General features: G+C 36.6%; 1 protein-coding gene across 1 annotated transcript; it reads left to right on the top strand.

The window, feature by feature from the left end:
• Positions 1-11,572: 11,572 nt before the first annotated feature.
• Positions 11,573-12,429, top strand: HRD (Integrase-type DNA-binding superfamily protein). Its single transcript, XM_086572251.1, has one exon. The coding sequence runs from the start codon at positions 11,593-11,595 to the stop codon at positions 12,169-12,171; it is 579 nt and encodes a 192-aa protein (XP_086428377.1). The 5' UTR covers positions 11,573-11,592; the 3' UTR covers positions 12,172-12,429.
• The last annotated feature ends 4,028 nt before the right edge of the window (positions 12,430-16,457 follow it).

Raw genomic sequence — 16,457 nt, 5'->3', positions numbered from 1 at the left:
GCTTATGTGATATGATTGACCCATGTGTTGGGTGTATATATAAGATGTGATTGACCCATGTGTTGGGCAATCGTAGCCGAATAGTGGCTTGATATATTCCGTTCGCAAAATAGAACGATGATGCCGCAATATTTATGCCGAATAGTGGCAGTGCTTACATAGATTTGGCTTCCGTGTGAGGATTTACGGTGTCGCGGCATCCCGCCGGTGGTTACGCGCGGAGTGACTCATTATGTAAGGGAGGCATGTGGATGTACATGTTCGGCGCCGGTTCATGCGATTGTGGTAGCCGGGGAAACTAGGTAAGACATAGATACTGACGTGATTTTAGGGACACAAAAAAAAGCCCGAAATAATCTAATTATGGTAATATGTTTGGTTGGTTATTTGTTTAGTTAGAACCTAAAAGAAATACCGATGGAGGAACTACATGCCTTATTTATGATCGCGTATAATATGTTGTGTGGTTAGTGGGAAGTTAAGGCGCCTCAGTGGAGGAACTACCTGCCTTAGTTATTGTACTTGAGTATGTTATATTAGTCGTTGAAAGTTAAGGCGCCTCGGTGGAGGAACTAACTGCCTTGTGGATTGTGTATATACATGTATAAGTATATTTATATTTTAGGGCTAGTCACACCAGCATTGTTTATAATGCTGACCCGATTTGCATGTTTGCTTATCGGGTGTGTTCATTCAATGAACATAGTTGATAAGTTTTGACAGGTTTAGTGTTGAAGAAGGTTGGCTGCTGCTTGTGGTTTGCATTAGCGTTACATCTCCGGATACGTTTTGTTTTTCCCTTGAGGTGATATAGCTTTTCAGTCTAGACAATGTTTTTGTATTCTCATTTGTATATTTTAATTAAAGAGTTATTGAAAAGAGATTTGTAACCTAATCTTAATTGGGAATTTTTGTAATGAAGAGGACTTATGTATAATTGAAATTTTTATTGGTTTTAATTATCCGCATATTTTAAAACTGTTTATGGGTTTTTGGAAGTGGAGAGTGGCGTCCACACCTCGGAGATCGAAGAGTCGGGGACAAATAATGTTTTTCCCGAATTCTGTCGAAATTCGGGGTGTGACAGTTTGGTATCGGAGCATTTGGTTAGCTTAGACTAGGATGAGTCTAGGTGATTCTCGGATCGTGGTTTATGGGTAGTGTTTAAGGAGTTTTATTTTCAAAACTATTTCCGCTAGTTGTTTTATTTTTACAAAGAAAATAAAAGAGATATAAAAATAAAGAGAGTCAATATTTTTCTTGATTTGATTGTATGTGTAATGTGTATATTTATATTAGTTACTCTTGTGGAGTACATATGAAATTCTTTTATTTTTCCTTATCATATGAGGAGTGGTTATATGTGTAATATGTTAATTATTAACGGGTTTGATCAAAATGAGCTGTGCTGTTGTAATATTGATTTATTGTTTGTGTTCATTTTCACATGGATTATGGATTAAGTGCAATAACATGTTTGTGAACTTTGTATTTGAGTGTTATGTTATTATTAAATAAATAATAAGATATTTAATCTATATTGAATGAGTTGTTTTATCTGATGGCTTTGTGACGTACTAAGTAAGGAACTAATTGCCTCGGTGTTGGAGGAACTATCTCGCCTCACTCGTACATTGTAATGGATGAATAGTATTTTAAAGTATAAGAGATTAACCTGTTAGAGATGATTAGTTAGAAATAGATTGAATATAATAATAAAATATACGTGTATTCTTTTTGAGATGTGTATACTGGCGTATACACGTGTGTTTTTCTAAGATGTGTATACTTACGTATACACGTGTATTCTTTTTGAGATGTGTATACTTGCGTATACACCTTTTTATATTATTGTATATAGGTGAACTATTACCGTGCGTATATGATTGATTAATATCGTTAAATTAGTTTCACATGATTTTGGGCATATTCGAGTATTTACTCTTAATTGTTTTGTTTCAGTCTATATGATTTTGGTAGAGGAATATGAAAAATTATTTTTTTGATACGTGGTATATTTGATCCAGTTGCAAGCATGAATTAGGATTCAAGGGTGTTTTAAATTTAATATTTCTGAGAGCATGACTAAAGTAAATATAAAGTTTTATTATAGTATCAATGACATGAGTGATTTTTATTTTAAGTATATCAGGACACTAATTTTCTTTTATGCATGATAAGGAAAACTTCATAATGTTTTATGCAAGGATGAACTTATCCTATATTATTGATTAGTTAAGTAGAATATTATTTTTCGTAGAGATTGCTACGTGTCAAGAAACTACATGCTAATGAGAAATGATGTATTTATCTTGCGTTTAAGTGACAATAATAATTTGTTTTAATATAGACAGCTAAACTGTAATAGGTTTTGTAATGGCATGAGGACATATATTCATAAATTAATTAAAATAATTAATACCAAGGTTATCTTGTTTAAGTTTAATCAACGTGCATTCTTGTATAGGTTCTAAGTTAATAACCAACGTTTTTGTTCGTATAGTTTTACTTTCGAATCTCGGGACGAGATTCTTTTGAGATGTGTATAGCTGTAACGCCCGTATTTTTAAATACGTATTTTTCTATTTATTAATTAATTTAATTAATTATTTTCAAAATTCGTCGGATTGGACTCGGGATACGTGGGCCGGTTTTGGGCCGAAGTTCTGTTGGGGCTTGGGTTTCGGACCCAAGTATATAAACACTTTTCTAGAAAATAGGGTTCGAAGATAATAAAAAATATTAAAATGGAGGCGAGATGAAAGCTTGAATTTCTCGGAGGGTGGAGCGACGGCGGACTCGGAGGAATTCGTAGGGAGCCGCTCGCATTGAGTAGCTATTTTGCTATTTCACCGGATTTGTAGTTTACACACATCGGCGTATATTGTTTCGTTTTTATACTATTCATTATCCGTTGTATTGGACTTCGTGCCATCTGCTTTATGAAACTTTATTGAATTTCGGATTTGTAATTAAACTGTTAAACTGATAACTGTTGGACTGTTGCGTTTTTGAACTGTCGAACTATAATACTATGGGCGGGGTGGCTATATTTATTAGAACTGTCAACGCGAGGAGCGTTAATGGAGGCGCGAACCTTCTCCTTTGTTATACTGTGATGCTGTTTATGCGTGTTTGAATTTGTTGGGAACTGTTAGATATTTAATCTTGTTGGTTGATTAAGGGTGGGACGTCGGGATTGATGTTTGGAGGCTGGTGGAAGCTTGAAACGTCGACCGGCGGTAATGGAGGCGCCAGCTCGAGTTGGTACTGCTCTAAATTGTTGTGGTGGTGGGGGTAGGAAGATTGAACGGTGGTAAGGTGTTATGAGTGGTTGAACGGTCGAGTGAGGGCAGTGAAGCTTGGAGGGAGAAGCTAATGGCCGTTACTGCCATTACTGGACTTGGGGTTTAGGCGTTTTTAACATTTGTTTAAACTGTGTTTTGTATGGTGGGTTGAGGGGATGATGTTTGGTGGTAGTGGGGATGGTTGGGGCTGCCGATTGAAGCTCGAAGCTCCATCAATGGCGGTCGCGATTTTCAGATCTAGATTTAGGATGATTTTTGGATTGTATGATTTTCGGTTTTCGCATTTACTAAAGTTGTAGGGGTTGTTGAAATGAGTAAAACCGATGGGTTGAAAGGGGTGGTTGTGTGGAGGTTAGTGGTGGCCGGATTTTGGTGGCTGTTGGTGGAGGAGATGATGAACAGTAATTTCGATTTTGGGCCTTGGGCCAAAACCTTAAGTTTTTGCTTTGGGCCGAAATGTTTTGTTTTGGTTGGGCCCGATTGATTTTAAGTTGTTTGGCCGAAATTTCAAGGGTGGTTGGCCGAAATTTCAGTTTTAGTTTTATGTGGGCCGAAATCTAATTTAAGTGGTTGGGCCATTTTTGGACCGAACCACTTAACTGTTTTTGGGCCCGTTTCTAATATTGCATGGACCAGTCCATTGGACTTAAAATAGATCTACATGGGTCTTTCATTGTTTAGACTTCCGGGTTCTAAGGTTTGGGCTCACCGTTGGTCCGAACCATTACCTTCGTCACGAGCCCACGAGCCATGCACCTTTGACCCCTTAGCCATGAACCATGACTATGACCGACCCCGAACCCGTCGAACACCTTAAAACAGACGGTTTGACTTTGACAATAATGCCATTTGACTTCGACCATGGCGTGTTGATTTTGGCGTTGACCATGATGTGTTGACTTTGACCATGATGGGTTGACTTTGATTTTGACCATGATGTGTTGACTTTGACCATGATGGGTTGACTTTGATTTTGACCATGATGTGTTGACTTTGACCATGATGTGTTGACTTTGACTTTGACCATGATGGGTTGACTTTGGCTTTGACCATGATGTGTTGACTTTGACCATGATGGGTTGACTTTGATTTTGACCATGATGTGTTGACTTTGACCATGATGTGTTGACTTTTTGACCATTTGTTGACTTTGGCTTTTGTTTCAATCATCGCCGACTTTGACCGTCGGATCGGGTGACCGCGTGAATGTTGACTTTTCTAGTTTTTCACATATTGGACTATATGGACAAATATAATAATAAAACGTTGTCGGATATTATATAACTTGGTTGGTCATTATCTAATTTAGATTTGACGTGAGTAGTGTGTAAAACATATATATATATTGGGCTTTGATTGTGGACTGTGGACTGTTTATTTGTTTGTTACGCTTTTGTGTATATTATATGGACACATATAGTAATAAAATGCTTTGTGGAAGCCTCAGATATGGGGTTGTCATTATCTAAGAAAGATTTGATGATGATGTTGTGTATTTTTTGACACGTGACGATATTGAGATGTTAGGAGACATTATATCCCTAATACGTTATAATAAAAATGTATCGCGATCACGTTGAAGCATTGTGACATGATATCATATGTTGGGATATATGTACTAATGTAATATTTTTTGGAGGAATGTATATACACTCCATTATTTTATATGTGAGATGCTAATATAGTATTGGTGAATATTTTGCCCTGAGTGTGGTGTAGTGCAATAATATATTGTACGTGAAAGAATGAATTTTGGTTATGAGATATACCGAGATATTTCTATGTATTGTGGCTTAGTGCAATAAGGTAATTGACACGACCGCGTGGTATAGTAAAAAGCTTATGAGTCATAAACGCATTATGACACTAATAAATTACGTAACGAAAATCCTAGAACCCGACTACCACAACTCATGTGATTTGCCTTGTGTGGGCTTATGTGATATGATTGACCCATGTGTTGGGTGTATATATAAGATGTGATTGACCCATGTGTTGAAGTGGGCAATCGTAGCGAATAGTGGCTTGATATATTCCGTTAAGCAAAATAGAACGATGATGCATAATATTTTATGCGAATAGTGGCGATTAGCACATAGATTTGGCTTCCGTGTGAGGATTTACGGTGTCGCGCATCCCGCCAGGGTGGTTACGCACGGGAGTGGCTCATTATGTAAGGGGAGGCATGTGGATGTACATGTTCGGCGTTGGGTTCGCGATTGTGGTAGCCGGGGAAACTAGGTAAGACATAGATCTGACGTGATTTTAGGGACACACAAAGAAAGCCTGAAATAATCTAATTATGGTAATATGTTTGGTTGGTTATTTGTTTAGTTAGAACCTAAAAAAGGCGCCTCGATGGAGGAACTACATGCCTTATTTATGATGCGTATAATATGTTGTGTGGTTAGTGGGAAGTTAAGACGCCTCAGTGGAGGAACTACCTGCCTTAGTTATTGTACTTGAGTATGTTATATTAGTCGTTGAAAGTTAAAGGCTTCCGATTGGAGGAACTAACGCCTTGTGGATTGTGTATATACATGTATAAGTATATTTATATTTTAGGGCTACTCACACCAAAGCATTGTTTATAATCTTGACCCGATTTGCATGTTTGCTTATCGGGTGTGTTCATTCAATGAACATAGTTGATAAGTTTTGACAGGTTTAGTGTTGAAGAAGGTTGGTCGGCACCGCTGCTTGTGGTTTTGCATTAAGCGTTACATCTCCTGATCGTTTGTTTTTCCTTGAGGTGATATAGCTTTTCGGTCTAGACAATGTTTTTGTATTCTCATTTGTATATTTTAATTAAAGAGTTATTGAAAAGAGATTTGTAACCTAATCTTAATTGGGAATTTTGTAATGAAGAGGACTTATGTATAATTGAAATTTTTATTGGTTTTAATTATCCGATATTTTAAACTGTTTATGGGTTTTGGAAGTGGAGAGTCGTCACACCTCGGAGATCGAAGAGTCGGGGACAAATAATGTTTTTCAATTACCGCCGAATTGAGGTGTGACATCACCGGGGTCGACGCTTCGACAAGGTCCGTGCCAAGCCCCGAGCCTAGGCCTCTCATCGGTATACTCTGTGAGGATAGGATTTGCGAAGACGAAAATACTCATAAAACCATACCTCTAAGAGAATGACAAACCCCTCCCATCCGGGGACTACCGACAACACCAAGATGTCGAGGCGCCCTATCTAAACAACGCAACAAATGACGGTATATATGGCTCCACCAAAATCAATACCGCCCAACTCATGCAAGTGTGCTCAAAGTTAGCTAGATATCCCAAGTTAATTGTGGAATGGCGGAAGGAAAAAGAAGACACCCATCAAATACATACGAAGCTCTTTACATACTCATCAACATGTGTTTGACCATCATCGAATCAAGTGACAAATAATCTATCAAAAACTGTAATCCCGAATCGGTGAGTCAATCTGTAATGTATGCGACCTTGATACCGAAATCCTACACCCGAAGATCGCCATATGACTCCTCGGTCGGACAAAGGGAAGAAAGTCATCATTTGGGCACAACTCTGGAATTCAGTGCTACATCTCAACGGATTACCTAATCCTATACTCAAACCAGATATCATGCAAAAATCTAATGGAGTGAAGCCCAACTCTCCCTGAGGGAAGTGAAAAGTATGTGTACTATCCCACCATCTGTCAACTAAACCATTAATAACTCCATGAATGTCAGTCTTATTGTAAGGGATGTCAACTAGATGAGCAAAGGGAGTCACTAAAATTGCATCTCTAATATGGTCAAGTGCACCGACTTTCTTAATATCATCCCACCACGTCCTAAGCGCACGTGGAGTGCACCGAACCCGATACATAACACATCTCTGATGTACGCAAAATGAAACTATAATTAAAAAATAAAATAAAAATATCGTATTGAACTACTAAAATTAACTACTACTACTACTAATTTATGAAATTAAAATACATACATACACATTGTTCAAGAACAACTCTTGAGACATGCCTATCATGAAACCTCTTAGAACCGGCCTAAGATGGTCGAAATCAATAGCATCCGCAGAAATTCAAAATCGACTTTGGCGATATTGAAGCGAAGAATGAATCGTCGACCTCGACTTCTTGATTTACTGACTCCTAAGTGGTTGGTTCATCATCTAGATCACCACCAGGGGATTATCCCAAACGTATGCATTTGTTTTTCTTCCTCACCGCCACCACTCCATCGTGTTTTGGTTATTATAGGCGGATTCGTCGTTGAACTCATTTTTTTTCTACTAACTAGAGTGACTTAGTTGAAAAAAATTTGTAAAATGACAAAAGTCCGAATCGTCGCTACGACATTAAATAAAACATAGACGACATTACATTAATCTTGGCCGGCAAGATATCTTGGCGCCAAGATTAATGTCAGCAGTGGGTCCCCAATGAATTTTGCGACCGCAAATTTGCGACCACCTAGAATTGGTCGAAATTTGCTATCAGATTCTGTGGTAGCATTCTTCAAATTTGAAGAGTATGCTACCACCACCTAGAGATGCTCTTACAAATTTTGTTTTTGTAAATTTTTATATGGTCATGTAATTGGGTAAATTAGGATTTGGTCATACTTTTATCCAATTTCAAGTCGCGGGACAAACACGCTTTAAGGGTATTTTGGCCATTTGAGCAAATCGAAGAGGATTAAACAGTTTGGCCACAGTCAACTGAGACGACTCATAGTCAACAAATAAAAATAGAATATAAACCTAATAATCCATAATTTTGGTACAAAAGTCTAAATACCCTATCAAAAATTGAACTAAAACCTAAATAACCCTTTCTCTAATATGATTCTCTCCCTAAATTTTTTTGGTATTTGTTATTGACAGACCCCATATTGTGTTGAGCAGACTCCAACAAAAAAAATAATTATTACAAGTGTGCCATTGGTCCCAAAAAATTCAAAAAAAATAAATAAATATTACAAGTGTGCCATTGGTCTCAAAAAATTGAATTCGAAAATCCTAAGCTTAAACGATCCGGCTAAACCGTTCATTGTGCAAACCCAACCAAGGCCCAAAATATCGATATCGATCAATATATCGGTGTACCCAAAAACCGATATATATCAGATATATCGGATATATCCATTATTTTGGTGACTATTCCAAACTATTTAAAATATCAGAAATATCAGATATATCGGACATATAATATCGGAAATATCGGAATTATATCGGAAATATATTGGAAATATCGGATTTATATTAAAAAATAGTAAACAAGTCAACCGATATATATCGTAAATATCGGATATATCGATTATATCGGCGATATAAAGTTTTATATCTGAAATTCCGATATATATCGGAAAAAAAGAGTTCTATATTCGGTGGATATATGTCGGAAATATCGATATCGGAAAATATCGATATATATCGGTATTTTGGTCTATGAACCAATATACCCGTTATATATCTCAAACGATATTTTGGTCTATGAACCAAACTTAGTCTAAATGATGTGAACAAAAAATACCGTTTGGACTTTAAGTTTCAAACGGTGTGGCCACTTTTATACCGTCGCTGGCCGTTTGGATTGAGTCCCCAACGATATGGCCACACCAAAACGGTCCAAATTCATGTCACATCGTTTGAGACTTAAGATTAAATCATGACTAAATGGTGTGACCACATCGTTGGGTTTTGCACAATGAAACGACTTAGCAATTTTTTAAGCAATTTTTGAAACCAATGACACACTTTAATATTTGTTTTTTTGGACTTTTTAAGATTAATGAAATAATTTTTTTTGAAAAAATATAAAGCTTATAATTTTATTTTTAAAAAGGATTGGGCACGTTTTAAGACTTAAACGAGGAATCGAAAGTGAACTACTCGAGACTTTTTATTCCACTTTTGCACACCCATTCAATCGGACCTAAAAGTTTAAACCAAATCTTGCGATACTAGGGGTGGGAATTTGGCCCTAAACGACCCTAACCATGCCGTTTGGATTGCCCTATAAAGTCAAACTAAAGCCCCGATTTATAGGGGGCCCCTAATGCTTTCTAAAGGCCGGGCTTTGAAAACATTAAGCCCTAACCAAGCCCTAACCCATAACCTGCTTCATACTTTCAAATACACATACTATAATTGTCCAACTCAATATTTTCAATTAAAATAACATCATCACAATTTATCGTTTACACCTGCAAGGGTTTTAACTTGTTTTATATAACAAAAACTTGTCGACTTAGCAACCCACGGGTAACAATAGTTTAAGATCATCAGTCAAAGTCCATTTATTATTCTCAATTTCTTTTCTTTATAAATTTTTTTTATTCACATCCAAACCAATGAAAACTAAAGGTTTCCTTCCAATATTTACGTTTTTTTAACATATATAGAAACTTTTTAAGATTAATGACATTTATAATAATTGTTTTTTTTAAGAGTATGCCCAAATTAGAGTCCGTCATATTATATTTGTTTGAATCTATTATAGAACTCATTTTTTTTTTTATTACAGTTATAATTTTATTGGCTAAAATGCCTAAATAATTATTTGTCTATGATTTCAACGTTAAATGCAATTTTAGTGATGGAGTCGCTAGACGGTCAGAACAGGGAATCTGAGTAGAACTACTCGAGACTTTTTATTCCACTTTTGCACAAGGCCCATTCAATCTGAGAGCCGCCGTGTACCTAAAAGTTTAAACCAAATCTTGCAGTAAGGACTAAGGAGTGCATCCGCTTACATTTTGTGAGGTTATCAATCTATCATCATTAAATCGGAGAATACCCTCAGGCTTGCGAGTTTACACTTCACAGCATCCCTAGTGTTGGCATTTTGGTATAGCTAAAGTGCTAAACTGACGTGAAAGTTTAGTGAGTGGTAGACTGGTAGTTAAAGTATGTGGAGATGTGGACCAGTAGGAGCTACGTACTCATCCACGTAATACTAAGTAAAATGCAAAAACAAACTTAATTTTCATTTGAAGGACTAGCAGCTACTTGAAGGAGTTGAATCAACTCATTAAGTCCGAGTTTCACTTGGAATTTATGTTTCTCAGAATTACCACGATCTTCAAATCACGAACAATGAGCATAATAGGTGAGAAGTTTAATTGGCCGAACAATAATTATGGACAATATATTTTTATTTTTTCAAGTGAGAAAAAAGAAATCAGATCGTTATGTTAATATAATATTTTTTTTTTGTTAATCTTTTTACTTACGGAGGTTATTGCTTAAGACCTAATTAATCAGCTAAGTACTAAAAAACAAAACTTGACTCATATCGTTGCCACTTAGCTAGTGTTAGTGCTCTGCATCGTACTTGTGCTTTGGCCTACCTAAGCAACCACACCAGTGTCCACCGTCCGCCTGGTTCGAAGACTATCATCTATTGCCCTGTATATAGTGATTAAAGGGGATGGTTATATGAACTCCACTAAAACAAATTCCATTACTTAACTCAATGAATTAAAAATTGATATTTTGTGGAATTGTTTTCCACTCAATAGAAATCATTCTCACAAAAAATCAGTTCATTTGAAAATGTATAATTTCATAAAAAAACGTTTAGAAAATTATGAAATTATCCAGATTTTTTTAATTTCAATACAATTTTTGACAATGTTAGACATATTCAATTGAGCTGATTTTTGGTGTGGGTGCTCTTCATCATAAAATGTATATATCCACAAAAAATTAGTCATTAATACATTTTGTAAGTTTATTTTTAGGAGTGGAATAACTTTGGAGTCACTATAAAGTGGAGTTCATGAAACCATCCCCAGGATTAAATTGAATAACTACAAGAGTGAAAACTAGGCCAATGAATTTTAAATCCGCAACCTTCCCTTATGTTAAAAGAACTGCATGTTTTACTAAATATATATTGTACTTTTTCTATCAGATTTTTGTTAAATGATTTTACACTAATCTAACATTAATAATGTTTAATATTAATGGATAGTCTCATTTAACTCAGATTCCACTTTTTTGAAGATATTAAGTGATATGTGTCCTTGTTAATTGGTCACTTCTCTTGACATTAGTCTATTGATCACTGTTTTTCTAAATTAAACCAAGGATTCCAACTCAAAACACAAACACACAAAGCTGTCCAACACCAAAACGCTCTACAGAGAAAGAATGCAGTTCAGCACCAACTGGTTTGCATTACTCAGTCACTTATCTACGCGTAAAAGCCTCCACAATAAATTCACCCCCACCGGCCTTCAACTTCAAACTCACTTCCCGCCATTCACAATCTCATTGTCCCTTTTGCATAATGTACTACTCTCAGTTCACTCAAGAAGCTGGCAAAAGTGGTGGAAGTTCTACTTCTTCTGATGTTTCTGGACGCCACCCAACTTATCGAGGAGTAAGGCGTCGAAGCAGTGGTAAATGGGTATCTGAAATTCGCGAACCAAAGAAGCCAAATCGCATCTGGCTTGGCTCATTTCCAACACCCGAAATGGCCGCTGTGGCATATGATGTTGCTGTACTTGCACTTAAAGGTCACGAGGCTGAGCTTAACTTCCCTAACTCAGCCTCTTCATTGCCTGTCCCCGCTTCCACCTCCCCACGTGATATTCAAGCTGCTGCTGCGGCAGCTGCAGCTGCAGCTGGTGCAGCAGCAGATTCCCTAGCTATAATAACTGAGGTTAATGGGACAAATAATTCCATAATACCAGAAATTCCCCCAACCTCAAATGAATTTATGGACGAGGACTTGATCTTTGACATGCCCAATCTCCTTGTGAATATGGCTGAAGGATTGTTACTTAGTCCTCCTCGTTTCAATGCAACCGAAGATGACAACAGCTCTACTTATTATGGAGATCAGAATCTGTGGAATTATCCTTAAAGAACTTAATTAATTAGCATATGAACATGATATGTAAATTATAGGCCATATACAAGTAATATATCTCAGTAATATATATAATACCTAAAAGTGGAAACCTAAGATCTTAACAAGTTTAGCAGAAGCTCAAATGTACGTAAATATTGGATGTGAGACTGAGAGTTTCTGTGTTTTGCTTGTTTTCTAGGGTTACCTATGCTGTATTTAGCTGTGATGTTATATTGTTATTGCGGACACTCTTTTATACTAATAATACGTATCAGAGTTGCACATATGGAACACATCACATTCTTGGTTACTGGATGAATCTTGCATGATTTATTGTGGACATGCCGAGAAGATGCCTTGGTAAAGCAGTTGCACATACGTACAATATTATGCGTTTGATCTCTGATTTGATGCATCATTTATCTGCAAAAGAACCCTCATCACATAAGTTATTTCTTGAGGAACAACTGGAGCTCATCATGGATTGTGTAGTTTCTGCTTCACAATTTGCGAAGTACCACTTCAAATACATTCACGTACATAACCTTGTCACTCGGAGTACACTTTTGTAACTTTCTTTTCTCATAATATACAATAGATAAACTTACCAAGCAAAAAAACAAAGCTTGGGTTCTTGAACAGACTACTAATAAAGAACTCAATTCAGATATTTACCAAACCCCCCTTCAAGAGGTATATATGTGGGAATCTTGACACTTCCCTTATTTAAATTGTAATATGCTAAATACAGAAGAAAAAGTATAGGCATTATATCATATCTCAGTTTGGTAATAAAGAAAAAGGTTGGATGATTAGTCAAATTAGAATTATTTGGATGTTGATTAGTTGGTAGCTAGTTAGGAAAAAAATGCTGTTAAACAATCCACATCAAGAGGTGCATATCTACAAAAGTGCCAACCGTTTGATCTTCACAATAATATGGGACCAAATGTTTGTCCACTCGGCTAACGTGTGATACTGTGGTGCTACTGTCTTTCGAGTGGTACGGTCCTAGTCACCGCGGAGTCCTGCCCGACCACTCACCAGGCGACGTACGTAATTAAGCCAGGAAGTAGCGTCTTCTCCAGTTTTCATCAAGTGTGGTACCAACCAGCAACTGTACCGCTACCGCCAAAAATTGGTACTGAGTGGCATGCATGTATGCGTCTATGCGACACACGGGCGTGAGTTTCTTGCTAGCATTCATTCCTCTAAGACGTAAGAGAGAAATTCATATATACATAACCAATATTTACTGCATCGTTAGGCCTGTTTTATATTACCCATAGGGGCGGGTTCACTGCTGGGCGTCCACTAGTCATGCACATTATTATCCTTAGCTTAACCACAGAAATGCAATCCCAACTGCAGTTGATGGTGAGCAGTCACTCTCAGTGTATGCCTGATTTTAATACGAATTATTTCAATTCATTGCTTCTGGTCCAAGCAGCCAATTATAGAGATTATGTATGTGCTATTTTGATAGTAACATTATATTGTTGTGAATAATACAATGTGGAAACAACGTTACCCACAACAAATAGATCAATTCTACGCAAAGATCAATTCTTCTCACTAGACAAGACTTTAATACCCTCCAAAGTAATCCCAACACTTCTCAATATCAAATAAACAAGTATCTAAAGTAAAACAATTAATGTAAAGGAAGAACAAACCACAAGACGAGATATATCGTGGTTCGGCAATTTGCCTACGTCCACACTGCGAATTCCAAGCTTTACTAGATGTCCGGAGTAACATATTACAAGTCTCTCAATTCACTCACAAAGAATGAACACTCAACTCACACATAATTGCTCTCTTATAATCTCTCTCTTTCTTGGTTTTGGTTAAGTTAGGTTTCTACAGAAAAAACCTATTTTTATACTATTTCAGAAAAAACTTCCGAAACAGTCATTTCTGCTGAAATATGGTGGAGCGCGGGTCGCGCCCTCGACAAGCCAAAGTCGAGCACGGGTCGTGCCTAATCGCCTGGAGGTCGACCAAGGCAAGAGCGCATGACGCGCCCTTGTCAAGGCAAAAGTGAGGGCGGGGCGCGCCTTACACGTGAAAGAGAAAAAACACCTTTTTTCTCTACATTCTCCACCTCAGTGAGGTTTTAACACATAAAACCGAGTCGAACACTGATAGGGTTCTATACTAAAATCATTACTTTTGTATTAACTCTAATTCTTTCTATTTTGAATGAGAATCATATGTGCAAATGTTATGCATATTATATATGTTATTAGTTATATGCATGTGTCTAATACATTATGTTGTGGATGATATGGTGTGAACACACAGAATATCATATTATCAGTACCTTATGAAGTATAAGTAATCGTTCACAACCTAGATGAATTTAGACAAACCATTAGTACGGTTGTAGTATAATCTGGTATTAATCTATCTTGACTATAGGATTACACTAGTATACTTTGTGTGTATTGAACATGACCAAGTGAGGTTGTTTCTCTTTATAATGACTGTATAAGAGAACAAACCTAACGCCTATGTTATTATGGATGCTTGTCCTCCTAATCCGGATATAATAACGGGCACTTACATGCATTATACATTGCTTTAAATCATCAACGAGTGAGATTCATTTGTGAATCAACAAACTCGATGGATTGGGTAATGACATTGTATGTAAGGTGTGCTGTTGATTATAGAAGAAATCCGTGTCCCACAAGAAGTCGGGTTGATGATGTCTCCTTGAGGAGCTCAAAAAGATTGTCATGTAAACCCTGCAGGTGGATTTATTCTGACATGACAATGAGGTTGAGTGGTACTACTCAAAGACATAAAAAATTAATTAATGTAGTTGTTAGTAACTTGACTTAATCAACGGACATTCGATATCTTAAACACCACTACACCATAACAGGCTATTTGCAACGACAAAAAAACGTTGCTAATAATTTTCGCAACGCTTTTTAAGCGTTGCAAATATGGCGTGGGTAAAGTGTTGGAAATTTTTGCAACGGTTAATAAGCGTTGCAAATAGAAATTTCCAACGCTTATTAACCGTTGCAAACAGAAATTTCCAACGCTTATTATAAATATTTTGTGCACAAATTTAAAACCTTTGCAACGGTTTTTTATTTCACAAACACTTTTTAAGCGTTAGTAATTTGTTAAAAATATTACCAACGGTTTTTAACCGTTGCAAAGTTGTTAGTTAATTTTAAAAAAATAATTTAAAATTCATTTGCAACGGTTATAAACCGTTGCTAATGGGTTGCTAATAAAAAAAAAAAAATAATTTCTCATATTATAAGCTCATCAAACTTGAAGACATACAGAGCTGAAAGAAAATTGAGAATCACCCATCTGATTTGGACACATTTTTTAGAGAACAATAAAAAATACCAAACATTTATAAATGACGAGGAGCTACTTCTTCCAAGTAGTGGAATTCTACCGGAAGGGAAAAGAGACAATAAAACATTTCCATAAGGAAGCGTAGAAGACTGAAACACCAAAACAGCAAAATACTATCCCTATTACTAAAAGCAATCTCCTCGTTTCAAACTGGCAAAGCTTTTGAAGTCGAAGCAGATATTCCATGACAAAGATGCAAATCCAACTTCTTCGGTAGCTCAAAATTCATGTATTCAACTACCCTATCAACTCTGCAAATTACCCGATGCCCTGCAAGTCGGAACAGATATCTGCAGAAATGGAAACAGTCCATTATGTGCATGCCCAACATATGACTGTATCTCAATTGTTGACATTTTACACAGATTCTTTTTGCAAACTTTTGCTTTACAACAAACACATCCCTAAAATCACATTGTATTAGTTTCAAGATTTGACCTGTGATTCTTACACTTTAATAATTCCAAACTTTTTAGGGAATCCAGTTCTACTAATGTTCAAGAAAACAAGCGATCTGAAAAAAGAATCGGGAACAATGTTGAAATTGAATAAACATTCTCATTTTATTGAGAGCACCAAACATGGCATACCTGAGCGAAGCTTCCGAGGAACTTTAGCATGATCTACGACAAAACGATCTATAAATAGCTGAAACAAAAACAGCCCAGAGTTTAATTCTCGACAAGTATTTACAATAACTAAACTAAAAAGTAACAGAAGATTCTACTCTATAACAAGCACCTACCTTAGAGTGGAGCTTAAGTTTCTTGCTACTACATTTACTACTTGTTGATGGGGAGTCTTCTTCACCAACACTCATTCCACTCCCAACTCTCTTGGAATTACTACTCACATTCTCAACACCATTACAAGCTGCAAACCCACCCAAAGTAACAGAAAAACAAACG

Source organism: Coptis chinensis, chromosome 7 (genome assembly GCF_015680905.1).
Source record: "Coptis chinensis isolate HL-2020 chromosome 7, ASM1568090v1, whole genome shotgun sequence".
Lineage (NCBI taxonomy): Eukaryota > Viridiplantae > Streptophyta > Magnoliopsida > Ranunculales > Ranunculaceae > Coptis > Coptis chinensis.
The sequence above is the reverse complement of the archived record's forward strand: the minus strand, read 5'-3'. Positions and strand labels throughout refer to the sequence as shown.